At 40.6% G+C, this 16,864-nt stretch overlaps 1 protein-coding gene across 1 annotated transcript; it reads right to left on the bottom strand.

Moving 5' to 3' along the window:
- Positions 1-258: 258 nt before the first annotated feature.
- ghrb (growth hormone receptor b) lies at positions 259-15,234 on the bottom strand. The gene is given in 10 exon segments (XM_061799574.1): positions 259-3,212; positions 3,215-3,518; positions 4,120-4,189; positions 4,404-4,494; positions 6,099-6,243; positions 6,462-6,640; positions 6,786-6,964; positions 7,902-8,037; positions 13,867-13,945; positions 15,046-15,234. Coding segments are annotated over 10 exon segments (1,782 nt in total). The 5' UTR covers positions 15,085-15,234; the 3' UTR covers positions 259-2,652.
- Between the last annotated feature and the right edge of the window lie 1,630 nt (positions 15,235-16,864).

Here is a 16,864-nt window from a genome sequence, read left to right as displayed (position 1 = left end):
ATGCTTCTGGCGTTCAAAACTTCTGTTTTATCTAAAAAAAACATACAAGGGGGGTTTTGGCCCTTTGCAGGAAGACCAGGGGCCCCCCCAAAAGCTCAGGGCCCTGTTGTCTGTTCAATCCAAATTATCGTGTCAGAATTTATCTCAAAGCAGTGTTCAGTGCTTTATTTTTTCTCTGTATGAGCACTAATCAGAATCAGAATCATCTTTATTTGCCAAGTATGTCCAAAACACACAAGGAATTTGTTAAGGAACAAGTTAATAAAAGAGGAAAACATTTTATTTGTGCCAAGCCATCATCGTGTCATCATCCCCGAAGGATGAAAAAAGTATCAAGCCTGTTTTGACAAAGTAAGGAATAGAAAGTACAGATGTCTGTTTACAAATGTAGGGAGTAAAAGTAAAAAGTGGTCAGAAAAATAAATATGCAAGTAAATATACCTAAAAAAAGATCAACGAGGATTGGATATGCTGATCATTGGATTTTATTTTTGAATAATTTTTCAGAAGTTTGTAGGCAAAATTGTTTGAAATGAATATGATTATTGACAATCACTAAAGAGAAATGTACTTTTTTCAGTCTTAAGTATAGCATGAATTACACAGCAGAAGAACCAGATAACATACACATGCAGGGAGTGCTCAGGAAGCTCAGAAATCAGGATATCAGTATATCTGTAGCTAAACACTTTTATTGTAGCTGTATAAAAACTTACTAACACATTATGAGACGCTTTTGGAACTGAAGTGCACAATGAATAGTTTGTTAACATGAATGTTCACTCAGAATATGGAATACAAACACCCTGTATACGTAGAAATGTTTTCAGGATATACAGTACCTGTTTATATGAAGAAATGCATGCATTTAAAATGTCAGTGGTAAAATTCCAGTTTTTTTTCATGACTGTAGCTGTACAGAGGCCTTTAATTACTGAAAAGAGGGAAATGACACCCTGTCCGAGAGCTGATGGCTAATAATTTGTCTTAGAGTGGCTAGAATTTAATGATGGAGAGATATTCAGAAAGGGTAGCATAATACAGTGAGCCCTTACTATTTGAAAGGGATAAGGACCGCCCCCTGCTGCAAATAGCAAAAATCTGTGAACAATTGAAGCCCCCCAAAAAGTCATTTGCAATTTGCTACATAAATACATACATACTGTATATGCCACAAGATGAGAGCAAAGCACTTAAAAGAGGATCATAAAGCATCAACACCATGCTTCTAAATTGTACATAATTACAAACCAATGTTACATAAACAAATATTCAGTAAAATTATTCAACACAAACCACCGTCATAGTATTAGCTAGCACACTACCATAAAATACACGCTAGGACAAACTGATGTGACATCACACATGGGGAAACATATCACTGGCGTCGGACAAAATCCTTATATGTCCAAAACCATCACTTTTTAGAAAAACAAAAAAAACAAAAACTGTTTGTGAGCCATTAACATTGCATTGTCAAAGAGACCAAGCCATTTTAAATACTTTAGATTGGTCAATAATTTGTAAAAATAAAATAAAATAAAATAAAATAAAAAATAACACACCCGTGTGGGGACATACCAATAGCATGAATTTCTGAAAAATGAAATTGACCAGGCGGCACGGTGGGCAACTGGTTAGAGCGTCTGCCTCACAGTTCTGAGGACAGTTCAATCCCCGGCCCCGCCTGTGTGGAGTTTGCATGTTCTCCCTGTGCCTGCGTGGGTTTTCTCCGGGCACTCCAGTTTCCTCCCACATCCCAAAAACATGCGTGGTAGGTTAATTGACAACTCTAAATTGCCCGTAGGTGTGAATGTGCGTGTGAATGCTTGTTTGTTTATATGTGCCCTGCGATTGGCTGGCAACCAGTTCAGGGTGTACCCCGCCTCCTGATAGCTGGGATAGGCTCCAGCACGTCCGCGACCCGCGTGAGGAGAAGCGGCTCAGAAAATGGATGGATGGATGAAATTGACCAAATTTGAATATAGGACGTTTCGGCCAGACACCAGCGATACGTGCACTGACACTTAACACAAACAGTGTTAAGTCATTAAACTCACATTTTGGCATTTACACACAATTGTAAATGTTACAAATACAGGCAAATTGTAATGGTAAAGTAGATTACACTGGCTATTGGTACAAGAGAGAAACAAAAACATAATTTCAATTTCACTTTGACTGTGTATAAGGTGCATTTACGGACCGACAACATAACAGGACATCTCAAACGCAGACTAGAGAAACACCATCGACAAATTAGACCTAACAACAACACCACGATTCCACCAGATGGTGCCAAAGTCATAGTTTGATTTCTCTTGCTCTTGAACAAAAACAGCAAATAGCCAAGACTTCCAGCAAACAATGGAGGGTATATAATATGTGGGGGTTCACAGTATAGAATTATAGCAACAGATTCCAGTTCTTGAGTTCCCTTTTGTTTCTGCATTAATAAGCATTCTTGCCACTCGGGGTAGTTCAAACCAGAGCCTGTAGAGTTGGTGGCAGGACGGTCATCCTTTTCTATTTTAGGCGAAGTGACATTCAACACTGAAGCATAAGACTCAGTCATTAATCATAAAGAGTGTTTTAGGAGTTTGTCTCTACTGGTGACTGAATATTTTTAACTTTAGATAGGTCGCTTCAGGTTTATGGTGTTATACTTCCCCAAAGGTCGGGGGTCAGGTAGCCGTCCGGTGTCGGCATGGCCTTGGGGACTGTCAGCTGCAGGGCCGGTATTGAATTTGGTGTCAGTACAAGGCTGTTTTGCCTATCGACATCCTCTACTACAGTATAGACAGGAGTAGGGGGAAAGTGGGATGTGGGATTTGTAACCGATTCATGGGAAGGTTGATGGTAGTCCTCTGAAGAAGAACATGTGATAGAACTCAAATCTTCCCCTGTTGAACATGAGTCACTGACATTGCATGTCGGCAAAGATTGGCTCATTTTTCCTGCATTGAGCTCTGAGGTGTAACCTCTGTGATCTGTATTTAGCAGGAGCTTTTTTTCATCTGTTTTAATTTGTTTGGAGTCTTTGAGTGTGTTTTCCTCCATCTCATCCTCAGGGTACAACAGCACCTTGCCAGAAGGCTTGACCTCGCTTACCTGCGTGTACAGTGCTTCTCTGACAGGGACTACTGAAGGAGGCTCTCCTGCTGTGGTGCTTGGGCTTGCAGAGCCAGGTCCGGCAGCAGCGCAGCAGCTGGCTCCTTGTGGTGGATTTGGTTTGTGACGAGGGAATGGAAATGTGATGTTTCCGGATCACTGCAAAGATCAGGATCACAGCAGCTTGCGCGGCCCGAGTCATCATCCCTGAAACCGATGGAAAGATGTGAGGAATTGGAGAACAAGGATCGATCCATGAGGAAATCAGTGTCCAGGTTCGTTAGTCTGTCGCTCTGCTCCTCAAAGTCCAGATCGATGAACTCCACCCAGGGGTCATTGGTGTACAGCTCTGGCCTCAGTTCAGGGGGGGAGCCCAGGATAGATGTAAACTCCTTTAGCTTCCCTTTCTATGGGATTATAAAAATACAAATTTGACACAGAAGTTGACAACTTTTGTTTTATAATCACATCAAATATATCAATATATAACCACATATACAGACATTGGTCAAAAATGGGTCCTGCCCTCGTAACATGGGCTTTTCCCACAAAATAAGGTGCTTGCTACTAAAAAACACCTTTAACGGAGGGGAGCACCACAGAGCCAGTGATAATGAACCAATACTGTCACTTACAAGCGGAAAACAATACAGGCACAGGGCGTCTCGAAAGCAAATAAAGAGCTGGCAACTCATGGATTAGAACAACAAGCTGGGTGCCATCATTTGTTGGTTCTATCACAAGGTGGTGATAGACATTAACTTAGGTACAGTTATATTTAACTACTATGTGCAGTTGTACTTCATTATTGAAGTACAGTTATTTCCCCCCTATATTTAAGTGCAGTGTTAATGTGCAAACTCTGTCGAGTTTTAATGTTGGTCATGATGGCGAGCCAAGTATTTTTTAGAGGGTACTTGGTCATGTTATTAAGCACTTCTTGCCTCTTATTACAGGTGATAATGTATTTTTTTAATCAATATCAAGTATTAAACCGTGGATGAATACCTTTAGTAGTTCAGGGTCAATTCCTCTTATTTTAGGTCCAGGAACAGGTGGTAGAAGAATGACCATCAACCTTTAGTTAGCAAAAGGGAAACTGTCAAATGCAAATAAATATAACAAGCACATCTGAGCTGGCATATTATCGCACACTGTTGGTTTATTGCACTGTTTTTTATTTGTTTAAACAAGTCCTCTATAAACTTGTACAGTAGCTTTTCATGAGAATGTCCAATAAAAAGTCGCAAACTGTTGTTTTGACACAATGGCAGAAACTGCTTATCACTCACTTTTCCTGCTTCGATAAGATAACCAACATCAGGATGACTATCAAGCACAAGGTGCCAAAGATGAGTAAAGCCACCAAAGGAAATCTTGATGCTGGAGAAAAAAAAACAGTACAGTTCTTAGAAAAACAAACAAACAAAAGAAGTAAAAAAGCTCATTCCTGTGTGTGGTAGTTCCATGTGTGGTATATATATATATATATAAAAAAAAAAAAATATATATATATATATATATAGAGAGAGAGAGAGAGAGAGAGAGAGAGAGAGAGAGAGAGAGAGAGAGAGAGAGAGAGAGAGAGAGAGAGAGAGAGAGAGAGAGAGAGTCCTCTCCGCCGGCACGGTGGACAACTGGTTAGCTCATCTGCCTCCCAGTTCTGGGGTTCGAATCCCGGCCCCGCCTGTGTGGAGTTTGCATGCTCTCCCCGTGCCTGGGTGGGTTTTCTCCGGGCACTCCAGTTTCCTCCCACATCCCAAAAACATGCTTGGTAGTTTGATTGGAGACTAAATTGCCCGTAGGTGTGATTGTGAGTGCGAATGGTTGTTTGTTTCGTGTCCCCTGCGATTGGCTGGCAACCGGTTCAAGGTGTACCCGGCCTCCCACCCGAAGATAGCTGGGATAGGGTCCAGCACGCCCGCGACCCTAGTCAGGATAAGCAGTAAAGGAAATGGATGGATGGAGGGATGAATAGTCCCCTCCAAAAGTATTGGAACGGCAAGGTCATTTCCTTTTTTGTTTGTTCCTTTGTTTTTGTTATATACCAAAAACATTTGGGTTTCAGATCAAAAGATTAATAAGAGACAAAAGTTCAGAATTCCAGCTTTTATTTCATGGTATTTACATCAAGATGTGTTAAACAACTCAGGGCAAAGCACCTTTTGTTTGAACCCACCTGCTTTTCAAGTGAGCAAAACTAATGGAACAGACATGATTAAATTAACTTAAAGTGAATAAGAGTTAATATTTGGTGGGATAACCCTTACTTCCAATAACTGCATCAAGCCTATGGCCCATTGACTTCACCAGATTGTTGCATTCTTCATTTGAAATGCGTTTCCAGGCCTTTACTGCAGCCTCTTTCAGTTCTTGTTTGTTTCTGGGGGGTTCTCCTCTTTAGGAGGTAAAATGCATGCTCTATTGGGTTAAGGTCCGGTGATTTACATAAAAATGCACCCAAGCTAATCAGGAGAAGCTTCATCATGCAACAAGACAATGACCCGAAACACACTGCCAGCACAACAAATCATCAGGGGTAAAAAGTGGAAGGTCTTAGACTGGCCAAGTCAATCACCCCACATATAGACAAACAACCATTCACACTCACATTCACACCTACGGGCAATTCAGAGTTTTCAATTAACCTACCAAACATGTTTTTGGAATGTGGGAGGAAACCGGAGTACCCGGAGAAAACTCATGCAGACACGGGGAGAGCATGCAAACCCCACAGAGGCGAGGCCGGATTTGAAGCCGCAATCTCAGAACTGTCAGACAGATGTGCAAACCAGTCATCCACCGTGCTACCTGACGATTAATATTTGTAATCAAAATCTAGAAGCCAGTAAAAAATAGTTATTCTGATTAAGTACCCTGATCTAGCATTCCTGAAGCAACCCTTTTTGTACTTGATGATAATGTGAAATATTCCCCTATAATGTTCCTGTATAGTGTCCCCATATACTGCTGTGTTTGGTTTTTACCTTCAGATGGGACGTGGACGAATATAGAGTCACTGAACCCTCCAAACTTCTTCTCACCGTGCTTTTTGCAGCGGACTTGCACTTCATAATTTACATTAGTTTGAAGCCCGTACACGGAGCGATGTGTGCTTTTTACAAGCTCAGCCTGTGGTCAACAGAATAAGTCACCTTTCTGAAATTATTTTGCATTCATATTTCAAATATTAGGTCATATTAATAAACAAGGAAACTAAATAACAAATAACCTTGTCTAAATGTAGAATAATCTTCCTTTACAATATTTGTAATACTGCTTTTTTATAGAGCACATAAATATAGTATAGTTTTAAAAAAAGATATATATAAAGCAGATTTAACACCCACCGTATCCCAGTGTTCAGAATGTACTTTACGGTATTGGACCTCATACTGCAAAGTCATCCATCCCATGTTGACGTCAGCAGATGGAGGCGGCTTCCAACTGAGCATTATATCATAGAAGCTACCAGTCAAACTCACATTCAGCATTGTCCAGTTTAGGCCGAGAGGTGGATCCGGTTGCACTGCAAGGAAAAGTATAGAGTTCTTTTTTAATTACTGTATGATATTTTAAGTGAGTCTAGGGCAAAGGTTTGTTTGAAATCATATTTTCAATCACCTATTGCTGTACTGGATAATGGTGGCTAGATGGTCTCGCATCAAACTTACCAATGTCCTGGACATTGAAGTGCTTCTCATCGTAGAGGATGGTTTGATCCCTTGAGCGGAGTTGAACGCTGTAATCTATCCAAACGGATGTGTGGTTTTCACTGAAGAAACACTCGTTTAACCTTACTATGGAGTAATGAGGACACTCGCTCCACTCTTTAGAAGATGCATGCAGGGGTCTGGAAGGATGGTAAAGAATACAATATGTGATCATCTACACTGTAAATTAAGAGGTGGCTGGAAGTAACAATTTAGTGTGGGAACAATGAGCATGTTAATCATTGTGGATAGCAATTGCTTACCGTGGAACCGTTCTTTTTTCAAAGTTAGGGTAGAGTACTTTTATTTATGTGTGTGTATATATATGCTACTAAAAGCACACTTGCTTTTTGTCAAAAGAGTGATGTAAAGCACATCTACTAACATGAATCGCCTCTGCATTACGCCTTTGTCATTAATTATTAAAAATTGAAATGCATCATTGTAGACAACCACATTGCATCTCACCGGGCATCCTCCAAATAATGTTAAGAATAGCAACGAAAAGCACATCTTTATCCAACATAGAGAAAAGTAATGCTGTACTTCCAAGCAGTGTTCTTGTACAGCATGTCAGCAAATGCGCTTTGTTTGACGCAAATTGTGCTGTGACTGGGGGAAGGCCAGCAGTAAAAACACACACATTGCTCCAGGTGCATACACAAGGTTGAAGTACCCCCGCATGTTAAAGTAAAGTGAAAGTAAAATAGTAACTAATTGGCTTAAGTTTAAATGGTAAATGGATTTTTTTGACCATTCACCACTGATGTGAGTGTGCAGGGGGTTTGACAATATGCAAAGTATTTATTTTTGTCATATTATCTTATGCATGATAAAGGGAGAGTTGTATGAGTACAAATGTATATGTTGGATGTGTTTTTAAACACAGACCATGCAAAATACTGTAAGTGGAGGCCAATCGGTGTCTATCCATTGAAGCACGACTTTCTGAGAATGCACTGATTCATAACGAAGCCAAATTTCAAATAAAACATACAATAACAACAACAACAAAAAATGCACCCTGTTGTTGGAATATAGTGACTTTGTTAATCAGGACTGAACGTTTCCCCTTACAATTTGGTAATATAGAATAAGCGCAAATCTTCTGGTTTTGAGAGGTTCTGCCAGGTTCCAACATCCCATCTGCAGTAGAAAGTCTCCATGTTGGTGGACACACAGCTCGTGAGATGTGGGTACTTAAACGGTGAGTCTAGGGAAGCGAAAAAGGAAACGACAAGAGAGAAAAGCATTAAAATATGACACGTTAAAGAGCTATTTTTATTCTTTTTCCTTTGAAGGAAGCTGTGCTGTACTTTAGTGGAGCAACTGAAGCTTTTAGTAAGCCACAGTGCAAACATTCCAAGCTTCCTGGAAGTCATTTTACTGCTCTTCAACGAAAACTGCCACATGGCCACCGCACCTCTTATGGAAGCAACTATTTTCTGTCTACAATGGCACACATTTTTTTCAGATGAGGTTTTACAGGCTTTATGAGCTCAACAAAAAGGTTCTCATTATTTTGATTCCGAACACAGTGTTTCCTCTATTCACGCACACTCACTTGTTGAAGCAATGAACAAACATTTACCAGGGAATATTAGCCACCATTAGTTTGTTGCGCACCAAGTTAATCAGTTACTAGGCTGTAGCACATTAATCAGTGGGTAAACCTAGGGTAAAATTGTGGCCCGTGGATATGTTAGGTACTGTCACCTTATTGCCTTACATCATTGCTTCACAAAGGTTTTCACCTTAAGATCCAGCCTTACAAAAAATGTATCACATTTCGAACATTGACATATAAAATAACAATAGCTATTTATACATTTTTACCAAAAACAGTATTCAACAGTATAAAAAAGCAAATGAATCAATAGAACATGGCAAAAATCAATAATTAAGTAAAAGCCAAACCGTAAGTGAGTTTTAAGAATATACTTAAAAGAAGTTTGCCTTTCAGACACTCCAAACTATTGTGTGATAAAGAACACAACACATGAATTTATCACGATTAACATGCATCAAAAATCTTTCATGCAAAGAAAGTGTGTGTCTGCTTATAGCTATCAATAAAACAGGTTACAGTATCAAAAATTAACCTCGGACCTTTTTCGTGTACCGATCCCAATCTTACGAAAGGCTGCTTAAACATTGACCACCACCACGCTGTCATCAACAAAACTGATTTGCTTTGCGTTTGCATACAGTACACAAAGTGAACAAAAGATTATGACCACCTGTAAAATGTTAAATATATGCATAAAAAAAAGCTGTCCCAAAAATTCTGCCTTTTCATTGGCACTATAAATATTCAATTAACAATAACAACAGTTTTTTATCCATCTGTTAGTCAACCGTAAACCGCAGACGCTTAAGCCATGCTTCCAAATAATGTTATTTAAACCCCATCCCTAGCTCCGTCCCTAAATGCACACTACTGCCACCTGCAATTCTGACAAACTCAAATGAAGCTCTCTTTTCAATGTCATTGAATATATGATAAAAATAACATAACTTAAATATCACTGAAGAAAGAGATACACTTTCTGGTCTGTGTTGAGATCTCAAGTACTGTTAAAAAACATACAAAATGTAAATATGAGCCCAGTAACACCATGACTTGTGTTCGCAGCACACAAAAATTAATTTGGCAGTGAATCGACGGATCCTTTAACAAACAGTGGTAAGGCAAAATAACTTTGTATAGCAGCTTTTTTTAAATTGCCATTTGCATTACAATTAAATGGGTTCTTGCCTGCCACAAATGCCATAGAGCCACAGTTTCATGGCAATCAGTGTTGTAGATTTTTTAAAATCTTGCTAAGCAACTTACAAACATACAGTTTTAAAAAAAAAATACAGTTTGTATTGTTATTTGTTTTCATCTTGTGTTACTTGTTACAACAGAGAGAGAGAGAAATGACATTTCAGTTCTTCTGCATGTCCTAGATATATAAAGCACTGACAATAAAAATCTGTGAATCCTTGAAAACACTGCCTGTATCACTCTTGACAGACGTAACCAGTTGGATAATTAGTTGATAATTAGTTTTGAATTAGATTCATTCAAAACCTTTCCTGTTTACATTTCTGGGAAAGCAGTAGCAGTGAGCCAAACCCAACATTGCAGAGAGGGACTATAACAAGTCTGGATGGGCTGAGTAGTGAGAAGCAAAGTGAGAACAAGATCTGAGGTAACACTGACTCAGTAAAGATGATTGATGACTTTTGCTGGCTCCACGGCTTCAGGGTTAGAGGTGTCAGGAGGTAATATAATCTGTTTACAAGACGAGTGACTCCTTAGAAATATGCTGCGCTCAAGATAAAGGGAAAAATCCATATGATTTTCACAGTGCTTGCTGAGGTTCGGTCCATGGATCCAACAGTCCCAGAAGTGTACATACAGTATGTCAAATCACTTTATTGGTTCTTAAAGTGTGGGACGCAGCACACGATTCATCCTGAAATATCACCCAATATCCCCAACTTTTTTTGTGAGTAGTATGTGTGTGTGTATACTGTTTACGTAATATATAGAGCTAGTGGTGGCCAATGAAAACATTGTGGTGGTTGACAGCACAAGAAAGCAATTGTAACTGATGTAGCAAACCCAAGAGACAGCAAAATCAAAAGGAAGGATAAACACATCTGAACATTATCAGGAATGGAAAAAAAAAAACAGCTAAAAAAAAGATGGAAGGTAAAAGCAACAGTCGAAACCAATCCTAGTTTGGTGACCCTTAAACTGGGAGTGGCTTCTGCAAATTCCAAGAACAACATCTCTGTGCAGAAAAGCATACGGTAGTCGTAGGAATAACTAAGACAACCCCCAAGCTTGAAGGAGGAAACACAAAGCTGTTCAAATGTGGCAAGGGGGGATTATTGTGCCTTAAAACAAAACGTGTAGGGCCTTGTTTACTAAAGGTTTTCACGTGCAAAAACAGGCGCAGACTTGATTGCTCACGCATACAAATGTGGAAGCTAATCTAGACTGCGTCTGCTAAATGCGCCTGAGACAAATTATGGTGGCTAATTTTTGCGTCTTTAAAAAACACACAGCAGTATTTGCGACAGGGAGAATCACAGGCAAAATGAGAGGTGGCATTTTTTCAATGCCGAAACGAAAATGATCATCACATATCGTCGAATCAGCAATGCAATTTTGGAACTTCTTAATTACAGCTGCACGATTATGGCCATAATAATAATAACGATTATTTGACCAACATTGGGCGGCACGGTGGGCGACTGGTTAGAGCGTCTGCCTCACAGTTCTGAGGACCGGGGTTCAATCCCCGGCCCCGCCTGTGTGGAGTTTGCATGTTCACCCCGTGCCTGCGTGGGTTTTCTCCGGGCACTCCGGTTTTCTCCCACATCCCAAAAACAGGTAGGTTGCCCGTAGGTGTGAATGTGAGTGCAAATGGTTGTTTGTTTGTATGTGCCCTGCGATTGGCTGGCAACCAGTTCAGGGTGTACCCCGCCTCCTGCTCGATGATAGCTGGGATTGGCTCCAGCACGCCCGCGAGTGAGGAGAAGCGGCTCAGAAAACGGATGGATGGATGGATGGATGTTCAACATTGTAATCACGATTATTAATCATGAGTATTCCTCATGTTAGCGAAAAATCTTTATTTTTATTGCACTACCTTTCAACAAACAATATGTAACAGTTTTCAGTGCAAAATGAATCTTTAAATAAGAATAAATAATAAAAAATGCACCCCCAAAAAAAGGCCACTCCCCCCATCCATCAAGTGTGTTTGCCTTGAAATTTCACAAAGAAGTGTTCTACAAAATGGCCTCTGTAGACTTAAGCAATTGTGGGTTGGTCTAATTTGCCGAAACTCGAAGGTTTGCTTGATTTAAAAATTTTTAAAAAAAATACAGCTTAAGGTGTTCTACAATACAAACGATACCGTTCCTCTATACATACAGTACATACATTGCTTAACAAATCCTTTATGAAGTGGACCACCGCATAGTTGCGGATACAACTGTTTATGGATTTTTCGGGGGAACCTATCCCCTTTTATATGTGGTACTTTTCCCGACCTGCATATTCGCATTTTTTTTACATACTGCACTTTGTTTTGTGGGGAGTACTTTGACAATGGCTGTGAAATACCGTACTACAGATTTAAACAGGCTTTTTTTTCTAAGAGCACATAATTATCATAGTGTCAACCTGTAAACTGAGCAGACTGCATTTCTTTGATTCCATGCCAAAGTATGTGTTTGCTCAATCTCTGGGAGAGAACAAGTGCGCACTAGACTGTCAGTCTGTTCGCACTTAGTACAGCGTCCAAACACATTTCTAAGATAGCAATATGTATTACCAATTACTCCTTCTGAAGCTAGGCAAACCTCCCCCCCGCCGCCCCCCTTTCTTTTATTTAACTGCAGGCTACCAAAGGCTTAAGCGTGAAACCAGACATCCTCCTTCATCATATTTAGACGAGTTCATATGCACTTACTTGTAGTGATTTACAGAAGAGCAGGAAACGGCTTGTTTTTTTCCCACACTTTCTCTGAATGACAATGTGCAATACCTTCTAAAGCCAATTATAATACTTTACAGCTTTTGTGTTTGTACTGGCCTGATAATAATTACTGTGTCACTGTCTTATTAACATCTGCCAAGTAGAACCACTTCCATCGGCTTCCTGGTGAGCTCACAGTGCATACATGTTGTGGAGAGTCACCGATCCGAATTGTGGCAGATCCTTCACATTCAGCCAAAACTCACAACACCGATTTTAGTGCCTGCGAATGTTCTCATGTATCCAGGTCATTTCATTCTCAGGTCATTGAATTGAGTGCAGCTGGACTGTTCTGGCTGTCTAAGAAGATGTTTCGCCTCTCATCTGAGCAGGCTTCATCAGTTCATGCACATAGGCCAGATCGGACAACTCTAGCCTATTGGTGATTGCACTTGCCGTTCTGCTACTGAACTAATTTACCTGTAACTTAAATTATGGGCAAAACATGTAGATAAAGAAGCTACATTTTGTGTTGAGTGACATTAGGAGCGGTTTCTGATATGGGCGATACAGGGAGCTGCGCAGGACAGTATTCTATGCGCCAACTTTGCCTGGGAAACCTCAGGGTGTTGGCACGCTTATTCTGACTAGGGCCGCGGGCATGCTGGCTCCTATCCCAGCTGACTCTGAGCGAGAGGTAGGGTATACCCTGAACTGGTCGCCAGCCAATTGCAGAACACATATAAACAAAAAGCCATTCACAGTCACATTTACACCTATGGACAATTTAGAGTCTTCAATCAACCTAGCATGCATTTCTTGGGGATGTGGGACAAAGTGAGTGTACCACTACACCATCACTGACTTCTACTAAACATGTATTACAAATGTCAAGATTAAAACCTATGGTCGACAGTCGAGAGGAATGTATCGTCCACAGTAAACAGACCGAGTTACATAACAGATGAAGCACAGGATGTCCGGATGCGAATGGTCAATTGGGGATCTAATTTACTATATGTCGGTGGATAAAACAGGATCCATGTATACAAAGCTTTTCCTCTGTCCCAGAAGGGTTGAATGGTCAAAGCGGACACATTAAACAACTTGCCATTGTTAGAGTGGAGCTCTCTTTGCTCTGCAGAATTCCTGGGAAGCCACTTCCCTAGAAATCTGCAGGATCCTCTCCACGTGGAGGGCTTTGTGGTCGTGCAACACTTTTTACCACCGACGCAGGACTCTCCAATTCAACAGGCTGTATGATATTCCACTATTTACTGTAAATGTTCTTGTAAACCTATTGAAAGCAAATTACCAGTGCAGCAGTGTTCTTTCCCATGCATTTAAAGCAAGAAAAGCAGTTTGTAGGGAGTGTACATGCAACATTTGTGCGCTCAACAGGTGTTTCAAATCCAAAAGACAATATACTCTATATTAATCATGATGAATGTACCTCATTATGAGTTGTGCCAACATGCTAAGACCCTTCTATCAGAGTATCTTCAACAAATAAGCCAAAGACAATGGTGTGTAAATAAAACCTTATCTCAAAAACATACCTTTGTCAGAAGCGGATTCCAATGCTGGAGCAGTGAGAAAGTGAAGAAATAGAACGAGAACAGCAGCCATGATCTTGACCTGTGGAGAAAACATGGGAACTGTGCTCAGTGCAACCCACGTAGCTCCAACCACAAGGCATAGCCAATCTGCACTGTGAGTCCGGGACACTCCTTACTCCTTTTATTTCAAGACGACGGGAACTAGAATACACTCCACACTCTAATAAGATTTTCAGACAGATTTTGGCCCAGCCACATTCAGGCCAAAAATCTGCCTGCTGATATGCCAGCGACTGAAGACGGGCATATTTCCTTATACTAGGATGCGTTCTTAGTTTCTTCATAAAACGATGCTATTGATCTGTCCCCACTTTGGCTGTTATTATTATTATTATTATTATTTTTTTTTTTTTTGCAATAAGACATGGTGGCATATCAATTTTGTCGATGTAAAAGGGGCGTTCCTAGTGCAATTCGTTATTCAGCGATTGCTCCAGAACAGATTGATATTATTGGAAATCATTTTCCTGAGTAAAAAAATACTCGTGAAAATGTTCGTGAAATATAGCCCATCTGGATGCTATAGGTTCTTTAATTCAGTATGAGCAAACAACAAAAGCCTTGCTCAAAGGCGCTTGACAGTTGACAATTTAACTGCATTTTCGTAGGACGCCCATTACACATACAGTACGGGAAAGAGTACATAAATGACCTCACGCCGTTGAAATTACAATGTGGAGTTTTGTCACCTCCCTCCCCCATTCTTGTATAGTATCTGGTCATTGCTCAAATAGACGTGGGTTAAACCTGCTTTAGTAAACCTCGTCGGCATTTTCACTTTCAGCAACTTTTAGGTTGGTGGAACAGGCTGAAGGACGCTATTTGGTAGCAAACAGCACGTTGTGTAGGTTACAAAGACTATTCTCTTTACATCTCCAGATAGTTTTCGCTGCAAAACGGGATTTTTCCCATATGTGCTGAGGAGGATTGCGCAACACTCCCAGAGAAAAGTCAAAACAATCGGGGGGGAAAAAAAACCAATCAAAAACAGCGGAGTTGTCACTTGCCTTTTTATAGCACGTTAGACAGTCCGTAAATTTGATGGCTAGATGGTTAAACCAAGGAGTAAACATGCAGAAACACGGAGAGAAGACACGAGAGCTGACTCAACTCACTCACCGCTGAGCAAACAAGCGTCCCGCACCCGCAAGATTCCATCGCTTTCGTTGATTTAACTACACCAAACTGGAAGACTCAACTCCCTCCATAACACCAGGGAATTGCCTATGTTTACAAGGTCGACGTATGCTTCGTTGTATAAAAAAAAAAAAAAAAAAAAAAAAAGCTGTGAGTGCAGCAGCAGTCCTTGTGCAGACAGACACAATTGGGTGAAACGGAGACTTGGAGTTGCGCGCGCCACCTGTTGGTGAAATTTGGGAAGCGCTACAAAAAAAAAAAAAAAAAAAAAAAAGTGAGATTTCCCGGAAGTGCGCGTAGTGAAGACAACCGAATTTAGGATGCCTGCACTGTCTCGAGAAAATAGCCGCAAGAACAGTTATGTTCACCAACAACTACCAAAACTGAGCATTTCTACTTTGAAAGGGTATAGGAAAGCAGGGTAAGTTGATTGGCAACTGAAGCCGCACTACCTGAACTGCATTCAGGTCATTGTCACGATAGCACCGTCACTCACGAAAGAAGACCAGATAAGAAAAACACAATGAAAAAAGAATTTTCTAACATCTAATCTCTATTATAATACTGTTTTTGATGATACCGCCCATAATACCTATTAGTCATGCCATGTATTGAACCACAAAATTCCCAATTCATTCATTAAATAACATTCAATAATGTAAAACAAAGTTTCTTTCACAATTAGAAAAACAAAACAATGGGTGGTACTTAATGAATATAAATAAAATAGACCACAGTAGGTTAAAACAACGACAACAGAAATACAGACGGTCAAGTTAAGCTAAAATAAAAAGAAGATGGTATACATATGCCATCTTCTTTTTATTTCATCTTAACTTGACCTGATACATATGTTGTGGTAATGCAGCCCTATGGGGGGCACAAGTGCAAATTCTAGGCCGGCCCCAGGCCCGGATAAATCCATCCGGCTTAAAACTTTGCCAAACAAATATGAGTGTTCATCCAAAGAATTCCATACCGGATCGGTCGTGGCCCGGGTTAACAACGTCCGCCCTGCAGGTTGACGGCTCCGATGGAAATTCAGCTAGTGTGGGTCGAAGACGAATAGCTGGAAAACGGGTTCTTCGGCAGAAAGAGAAGAGGAAAGCACAGAGCCTAGGACTGAATATGGGGACTTTGAATGTTGGGACTATGACAAGAAAATCTAGGGAGTTGGTTGACATGATGATTAGGAGGAAGGTTGATATATTGTGTGTCTAGGAGACCAGGTGGAAAGGCCGTAAGGCTAGAAGTTTAGGGCAGGGTTTAAATTATTTTACCATGGTGTAGATGGGAAAACAAATGGATTCGGGGTTATTTTAAAAGAAGAGTTGGCTAAGAATATCTCATCAGATTGAGTGATGAGGCTGAAACTTGAAATTGAGGGTGTTATGTATAATGTGATTAGTGGCTATGCCACACAGGTAGGATGTGACCTAGAGGTGAAAGAGAAATTCTGGAAGGAGATCCATAAAGTAGTTCTGAGGTGGAAGCTGAGACAGGACGAGTGTTGTGCAGCTTTTCGTGAAGAGGTGAGACAGGCTCTCGGTGGACAGGAGGAGCTACCAGAAGACGGGACCACTACAGCCAAAGTGATCAGAGAGGCAGGCAGGAGAGTACTTGGTGTATCTTCTGGCAGGAAAGGAGAGAAGGAGACTCGGTGGTGGAACCTCAAACTACAGGAAATCATACAAGGAAAGAGGTTAGCTAAGAAGAAGTGGGACACTGCGAGGACCGAGGAGAGGCGAAAGGAATACATTGAGATGCGACATAGGGCAAAGGTAGAGGTGGCAAAGGCCAA

This window comes from Phyllopteryx taeniolatus, chromosome 15 (assembly GCF_024500385.1).
Source record: "Phyllopteryx taeniolatus isolate TA_2022b chromosome 15, UOR_Ptae_1.2, whole genome shotgun sequence".
Lineage (NCBI taxonomy): Eukaryota > Metazoa > Chordata > Actinopteri > Syngnathiformes > Syngnathidae > Phyllopteryx > Phyllopteryx taeniolatus.
Note: the sequence above shows the minus strand (reverse complement) of the source record. Positions and strands in the feature narration are given on the sequence as shown.